The 8,612-nt window shown below is 41.1% G+C and overlaps 1 protein-coding gene across 5 annotated transcripts in view; it reads left to right on the top strand.

Moving 5' to 3' along the window:
- The first annotated feature begins 1,345 nt into the window (after nt 1-1,345).
- CASS4 (Cas scaffold protein family member 4) overlaps nt 1,346-8,612 on the top strand; it is a 37,999-nt gene continuing 30,732 nt past the window's right edge. For 3 of the 5 annotated variants that reach the window (XM_032782570.2, XM_032782569.2, XM_032782566.2), the window contains exon 1: nt 1,346-1,480. In XM_032782570.2, coding sequence (XP_032638461.1) covers nt 1,445-1,480 — 36 coding nt within the window. In that variant the 5' untranslated portion in view covers nt 1,346-1,444. Of the gene's footprint in view, nt 1,481-4,671; nt 5,131-8,612 lie in introns of those variants that run through there. The other 2 variants (XM_032782568.2, XM_032782567.2) reach the window with 2 other exon arrangements.

The following is an 8,612-nucleotide window of genomic DNA, read 5'->3' as shown; positions in this document are numbered from 1 at the left end:
AGCTTAGGTAGCCTCTCTGTGACTCAAAAGTCTGTGGGCAGCAATGTGAAGCTCAGTCCAGACCTTTACAAGTCCTTACTCTTTGGCAGAACCTTCAAAATTGGATGCCCATTTAGTCCTGCAATCATTGTTTAAATAGGTCTTATACCCACTTCCGAGCAAATAGATGACTGTTAGCCACCAAGAGTGGAATCCATGGGGACAGTACAGTCACTGGGGGGAGCCGGGGGGGGGGGGGAATGGTTATCCTGCAGTAACTGGTTCTTCATGAAGTGTTGTCCACATGAATGCTGGGACTTACCTTCCTTTCCTGCTTCTACAGCATCTTATACGAGTGGGATTCTGAATTAGTAAAGGGAACTGAGGAAAAGTTGAGCCCCTGTGGGAGGAGGAATGCAGAGTATCTAGGGCACAGGTGTGGCCCCAATAGACACTGCTTGCCAAATGAGTTGGATCTCATTTTCACACAGCACATGCACACCAAAAGTAGAATCCACAAGTCAAAGCACAGTTTAAGTAATTCTTTCCTAAGATTTCTGAAAATTTCTGTTCAGCTTGTTTAGTTTGACAGATACTTTTCAAGCATTCTAAAGCAAGACTTTATTTAATGTACCGATGCTGCACCTACTTGACACCAGCCCAAATGGTTAGACAAAAAATCCAGGTGGCTGGATAGCAGATGAGATGGTAAATTAGATGGGAGAGTCATAGTCCACCATTCTTCCTCTTAAAATGAAGAGGAATCATCACAGGAGACCAGATGGATCAGTTTGTCTTCTGAGATGAGTCAAAGTTGCTTAAATTTTTCAGTGTCTTTCATACAAAATGTACCTTACAACACATATGGTAGTATGGTTGGTGCCTTATAGGTATGTTAAGAGCACAAATTCCCTACCCCACAGAGTTACAGGCTATTGCAACACAGCTATAATAAATATTTTATATTAAATGTGAGAACATTTTGCAACATACAGAAAATGTGGGGCAGAAATCCTGAATTCATAGGATTGTGGCAGTCTATTATTTCATTAAAGTGCTATGCAAACACTTGTAGTAAACTGTTCTTTCACCAAGCTTCTAAATTAGGAACTACAGGAATATGTAGCAAAGCAGAAGGGTGGGTTTTTTGTATCTGTGGTTATTTGCAACAAGTCTGTGACAGATCAAGGAAAACTCCACTTTTCACACACGTTGTTCTCAGTTGTAGACACTGTTAGGGTTTTTTTGGGTTTTGTTTTAATCTTGTCTGCTGTCACAGAAATTGACTTGTGGGAAACCTTTTGTATAGCTAAATACTTTCAGGACAATACTTGTCAGACTCTTTTTTTTTTTTTTTCTTGCAAAATGGTTCCTGTCACATTGTGACTTTGCAAAACAGCTCTGTATAACACTGGTTATACAGTGATTATAGTATTGGAAGTGACACGGCTGCTTGGTGACAGCTATGGATAAAAATACTAGAATCAACACAGCTGCAAAGGTAAGTTGATGGTTTATGAGAACAATTTAATGACTTAAAATATTAGAAGCTGAAGTAAGTGATTTTTTTTTAAATTTTTCACTTCAGAATAACTCTTGTAGTATCATACGTGTTTTAAGTCTTTACCAACTAATTGTAGAAAGAGAGTTTTTGGTTTGGATGCTAAGGTACCTGATGTTTGCCTGTGTTTCTGCTGTTGGAGACCTGGATGTGGCAATGGCATTGGTGTCTGAAGAAATTTCTCTTTGGATGGTACTCTGAGTAAAAGGAAACCTAAGAGATTTTATAAGCCTTAATGACACTGACAAAAGTTACGTAAGCCCCAGCTTCTATCTTGAAGGTACCACCTTTCGTATTACCATCCCATAATAATATGGTATAATAATGTGCTATTACTAACTAAATACTCAACACGTTTGTAAGGTAGATAAGTTAGTTCCCTATTTTACAGGCAGAATAAAAAATAAGTTAAATTATTGAGGGTTTTTTATTAGACTTACAGAATCCATTTGTAAGCTTTTCAGGGTAGGGAACTTGTGTCTGTGTTTCGTACTCTACCTAGCCAAATTTGGGTCTGACTGCAATATAAATAACTTGCAAAAAGTCACAGTGTGTGTCAGGGTCAAAGAGAATGCTGTGTGCTCGGCTCCCAGTGCAATGTTCTTGACCTTGATAACGTAAATATGGTTTTGCGGAAGTGCGGGGGGAATTGGAGTTGGATACCAGAAATATAAGGAAAGCACCCAATGCGAGTTACATGGAACATTTACTGTGTTCAGAGTTTTCTGTCAAGGTCTGTTTGAAAAAATTGACCTCTCTTATTCCATGTTAAGTCCATCAGAAGAAAATGGGACACATTTTTCTCTCTATTACTGAGATGAAAACTTGACCCATTTATGTTTTGAAACTCCTATATTAAGAAGTTCTCTTATACCTCTCTCTTTGGCTCCTAACACTTTTATTTTTAATTTAGCAAATTTCTAGGTATGATATTTTGGTCACAGATGTTAAAATAGTTTAGCAGTGGCTGACTGAATTTAGCAGTATCAAATTGACTTTTAAATTCTGAGCATTGCCCTTATACAAATATACACATCTTAAATCAGGAAACCATTCTGGTGCAACATGCTAAATGACCTATTGTTTCCTATTATCCCAGCAACTCGGGCAATGTCATTTTAATGGCCTTACATCATTTTTTATAATTTACTTTGAGATAGCAACACTTTGGCAAGATGAGTGGGCAAAAATGAGTCCTTCTATAGCTGGAGCACAGTGTCTGGCAGCTGTAGCTATGCAGGAATTCCCATTATGATGAAAGAACTAAATAGTAGTGTTAACAAGGGCTCCTGAGCACCATTTAAGTGTGTGTGTGTGTGTGTGTGTGTGCGCGCGCGCGTGTGTGTGTGTATTGGGAGAGGTAGATTTGCACCTCTGTCTGACCCTCCTTTTCCCCTCAGCGCCCCTCTCCACCAGCTTCCTGACACTTCCTCTGCCAATGTGAGTGAGTGGTACTGTGACCAAACAGTGGTAGGGCCATGGCCTGGGGGCCTCCTCTCCCCCCAGCTCTAGGGTCTATGGGTGTTACTGCCACAGCTAACGGTTAGCAATTTTTGGTCCCCCCTTTTGCAGGATAAACTTGTTCTGTAAAAGAATCCAGTGCGTTAGCATGCTCAACAGACAGCTTGCTCATTTTTTTGAATATGTATTGAGGGCTGATTGTACACCCTGCAAGTGAAGAGTCCTATATGCATATGCACAAAGTAAAAAGTGGTGGGCAGGGAGCACAGTATGTGCACAGGGGCCCATTCTATATTGAGTTCTAGTGGGTGGCTGCCAAGTTGCTCCTGTCTAGCAGCAGCATGAAGTGAGAACTAAAAGATGCACATAGCTAAGCTCCTGTCAGACATGCTTAAGTTTATTCTTAAATGTCTCTCCTTAAGAAATGCTCAGTATGTGCGCTCACTTTTTTTAATTGCATACTTGCAAGTAAGTGATCAAGCTTGCAGAGGAGAACACCTAGCGTAGTGGTTCTCAAACTTTTGTACTGGTGACCCCTTTCACATAGCAAGCCTCAGAGTGTGACCCCCCCTTATAAATTAAAAACACTATATATTTAACACCATTATAAATGCTGGAGGCAAAGTGGGGTTTGGGGTTGGAGGTTGACAGCTCATAACCCCCCATGTAATAACTTCGCAACCCCATGAGGGGTCCCAACCCCCTGTTTGAGAACCCCTGACCTAGCCCTTAGAATTTTATTTGCATACTCTCACCTTGCAACAACAGCAACCTCGCAGACACTGCTGTGTGTTGTGCAAGGACTTTAAGCTATCTTTGTGATTCCGGAGCCTGGGCTGGCTATGTACCAGTCAGCCACCAGCAGCAAATTAGAATAGCCTAACTTACACTACTTGCCAAGGGGTTTAGGTAACAGGAGGCAGATGTGGGTTATGGAATCCGCAGCCCTGTTTTCTTTCTCTAAATTAAATCGCCTGACCCTCTAGTATAGGAGGGAGCTGTGGCGTAGCGTAGGCCTTATGTGGGCCCTATGCTATTGAAGGTTCCTTCAGCACAGTCGTCTTCCTGTGGTCAGTTATGCCACCTTTAAGGCAGCTCTGTGACAACAGATTGCATTGTTGTTCCTAAAATATATTTTAAAAAATTCTATGGTCTGTGGTGGTACATTTGTGCAATTTCTCTAGGCTGAATTCTCTTCTTGCACTTTCACAACTGATAATTCAAATGCCTGTCACCTAAAAAGGATCAGAATTTGTTGCAAGTGAGCTTCATTGTACCAGACATTTTGCATGACTAGAAAAGTTGGTTGGATGCTTCTGCATTACCAAGTCCACTCCAAGTGTAAAAGGTTAAAATTTAGAGAAGAAAATCAAAAAATCCAACCGTTGCCCCTTACAAGAAACAGGCACAGTTTTTCATTACAAAAGTGTTTTGAGGAGAAAAAGGGAACGTACTTATTGTAGAAAGAGGAAGGAAAATAATGGAGGCAAGATCTTTTCTGTGTAAAGGAACCTTTGAAAACTGTACAAAACAGAAAATGTTAAACATGAACTGTTCAGCGTTGTTCTCTCAGATTCTCTGCCTTTAAAATGTGGCTTTTCTGCAGTGATTTATATAGCTGTAAAGGTCTTGCTGAGCCATGACATTTCTGGTGACCGGAACATGAAAAATTCAAAATCAAAGTATTTTTAAATACAAACTAAGGAGGAAGAAGAACTGATACTGCCTTGGGGAAAAAGCCCCAAAATACACTCATCTGTCTTAGCTTTACTGCAGTGTCCACATGACCTTCTTACAGCTCTACAATATCAGAATTCCTGTTTTGGTTCTTCCTTTTCTTCCTGGAGGCTTGACCGAGTGCCATTCCTTCTTTTGCATGAACATAGCTGCAGGCCATGTAACATTAGAGAGAATTTACTATGTAATTAGTTCCATTCATTCCCAGTGGCTGTTCACTTCACCCTCAGCAGGGTTCACAGCAAGTCCAGCACTGGGAGGTGTAGGCTTCTAGCCAAACCTTACCGTACCGTACTTCAGTCTGAGCTGAAGAACTTCACTTGAGAAGAGGAGAGTGTATTGTGTTCATTTAGGTAATGGAATGATAGAGAAAGGACAAGATGAAAGTCAATGTAAGTACTAAATTATTACCTCAGCTGTATTTTATTTAATGGCATCTCATTTTTTTGTGAGAATGTATATCTGCATCTGCTCCAAGCTCTGTTTAAAGCATGCTCTATTCCTGTTTGTTAGTTCCTAACATGATACTTTGTAACAATCTTAATTTTTAACATAGTTATCTGAAAAAACACTACTCTATTTTATCAAGAAGAGGGGAAACGTTTCTGTCTAAAGAAGTTAGGTTTGACTCAGTCTTCTATAAGTAAGAATTATACAGTGATATGCTGTACTGGTAAGCAATATTTATGACAATGGTAGGTTATTAAATGTCTAAATGGCCATTGTGCCTTCATAATTACCATGGCATTTTTAATGAGCACAAGTGATTGCATCTTATCTTTATTTTGGATCTCATTCAAAAGAGGGAAGCTATAACAATGTAAGTGCAGCATAGTAGAAGACAGATGTATCATTTGTGGAACTGTTCAAATACAACCTATGAGCTGATGATTCTCCCCTTGATGTACAAATGTTAAGTAACATGAATAAGAGTTACATTTGTGCAGAGAGGACAAAATACACTAGAATGACTGAACACATCAAAAATCCTGTTCTGCAGTAAAAACAATGAGAAGTCCTTGTGGCACTTTAGAGATTAACACGTTTATTTGGGCATAAGCTTTCGTGGACTATCCCACAAAAGCTTATGCCCAAATAAATTTGTTAGTCTCTAAGGTGCCTCCTCATTTGTGCTGATACAGACTAACACGGCTGCCCCTCTGAAACCTGTTCTACAGTAATGACTGAACTGAAAAAGAGCAAATAGCCAGTTCGATTCCTTTTGTCTTTAGAAAGCTTTGAATACACTCATTTTTTCATAGGAAAACAACACAGCCCCACACCAGGTTGATCATATATCTATTATAAATGTGTCTTAATATTTTGGTCTAGATTTTCAGCACTGCACACACAAGCTTGCTGTAACAGCATATAAAAATGTCCAGCTTGAGATGCAGGTTGTAATTTTCAAAATTGATCCCCCACATTAGTCATGGAAAGCTGAACCGCTGATATTAGTAATGAACATGCTTTGCACTTGTTCCTTCCATCTGATTATCTCAAAACACTTTGCAAAGATTTATCAATCCTCACAGCAAATCTTGTGAATAGTATTTTGCTCCCCCATTTTATAAGCGGGAAACATGAGGCACAGAGAAGTTAAATGTTTGCCCAAGGTTATGAAGCAGCCAAGCTGGGAAGACCTCATTGTCCAGATTACCAGACCCCTGCTTTAAAAAGACTGCACTCCACAGACCACATTTTTCTATTAACCCTGTGATGCCAGATGGAATGACTTCTTCTAGCATTAGTTTCCTTTGTGCAGAAAGATAAGAACTGCCCCAAACTGGAAAACTCTGTGTTTGGTTTTTGTCTAGCAAATAAAGCTGACCTGTGGCAACTGTAGTTTAGCAGGTAATTCCCCATCGTTACCACATAAGTGTCATGTTAACATCATCAGCTTCACCACCTTCTAATTATGTTTTCTGCATGTAGGTGGAAGTATGATTTAGTGATTATGGCTGGTCAAAAAAATTCCATCAGCTTTTGTTTGTTTGTTTGTTTGTTTAAGTGGAAAAGCTAGGTTTTCAACTTAATGAAAGTTCCACAAGAAGTACCTGCTTTTCTAAAATTTTGAAATCAGAAAACAAAAGCCTTTGGGGAATTTTAAACAAAAACTTGGGAATTTAACAATTTTTTTCTTTTTGTTGACATTTTCCAAATGGGGGGGAAAGGGGAAGGGAGCACATCTTCTGGCACCTCCGTCAAGGATTAGGGCCCTGGAAGCTAGGAGGTCTGGCCTCTAGTTCTGATCCTGCTACTGATTCACTATGAACAGGCAAAATTAATCTCTAAGGTGCCACAAGTACTCCTCATTATTTTCTATGAGCCTGTTTCCCCAATTTCATTTTATTTTACTTTGGCTTTCAAATTTAATTCTGACCAAGTTCAGACAGTCACTATCATCCTATTTTAAATGTCATATGAGCTGTGGGATAGTATGCCATCACCATTATGCTATTAAGGGAAGAAAATGTAGCAACAACTAAAATAAAACCCATTAGATACATGGCATTATGTCACTACTGCAAATCAATTTCCTCTACATCCAGTGGGCAATAAAGGAAACAATAGATGGGATTAGGGCACTGACTGAATCCCTTTACTGCTCAGTTTCCAGACTTTTTAACAACTTGAGCTTTTAAAAGGTGTAGTGTACAGTGGCAGAGAGAGGATGGCTTACTCAGAGGGGCTAAAGTCGGTGGGGAAAAAAGCAGTCCTTAATTTACGAAGTCTCTTTGGATGATGCAGAGTAACAAGGTTGTCTTCCAGTTCCTATTGGGTGGCAAAGTTTCCTGGCTGGACAAAGGATAGAGATCTTTTCTCTGCCTCTTTTCTATATCCCTCCTTTAATAATCCTCTAGTCCAGTGGCCAGTTCTCAAACAGGGGTCAGGGGGCTCACAAGCAGGTTTCAAAAGGTCTGCAAGCAGGGCAGGTGTTAGACTCACTGGGTCCCAGGGCAGAAAGCTGAAGACTCTCCCTGTGGGGTTGAAACCTAGCGCCCCAAGCCCCACCACCTGGGGCTGAAGCCAAAGCCTGAGCAACTTAGCTTCGCAGGACTATCTATGGCACGGGGCCCTAGGCGATTGCTCTGCTTGCTACTCCCTGACACTGGGCCTGGGTTTTATATGGTGAAAAACAGGCTGGCCATGGCGTTTTTATTGATTGTTGGGGGGCCTCAGAAAGAAAAAAGTTGAAAACCTCTGCTCTAGTCAATCCTCTTTGTTGCCTACAGGGGCGGCTCCAGGCACCAGCACGCCAAGCGCATTCCTGGGGCGGCAAGCCATGGGGGGCGCTCTGCCAGTCACCACGAGAGTGGCAGGCAGGTTGCCTTTGGTGGCATGCCTGCGGAGGGTCCGCTAGTCCCGCGGCTTCGGCGGACCTCCTGCAGGCGTGCCACCAAATCCGCGGGACCAGGGACCTCCTGCAAGCAAGCCACCGAAGGCAGCCTGCCTGCCGTGCTTGGGGCGGCAAAATACCTAGAACCACCCCTGGTTGCCTACTTTAGTGATGGGTACGTACAACCCAGCTGAAGCTCTCAATATATCTTGAGATCTAATCTTGGTAATTGCCCCACTAAACATACCTAAAATATTAATAGGCTGCTAACCAGCAAGCCAACACATTTGGAGCCTTTAGGCCAAGGCAATTTTGAGATAGAATCAGGCAAAACGTAAATAAATGAATTAAATACATTAAAAAATGGGTGGAGGGTTGTCATAAGTAGATAGGTAAGGGTTAATTTTCTTTTACCTGTAAAGGGTGAACAAAGGGGGAACCAAACACCTGACCAGAGGACCAATCAGAGACCTGGATTTTTTTTAAAGTCTGGGAGGGAACTGGAAATTCAGGGTCTTTTTGTTTTCCTCGGCT

Source organism: Chelonoidis abingdonii, chromosome 14 (assembly GCF_003597395.2).
Source record: "Chelonoidis abingdonii isolate Lonesome George chromosome 14, CheloAbing_2.0, whole genome shotgun sequence".
NCBI classification, from domain to species: domain Eukaryota; kingdom Metazoa; phylum Chordata; order Testudines; family Testudinidae; genus Chelonoidis; species Chelonoidis abingdonii.
Note: the sequence above shows the minus strand (reverse complement) of the source record. Positions and strands in the feature narration are given on the sequence as shown.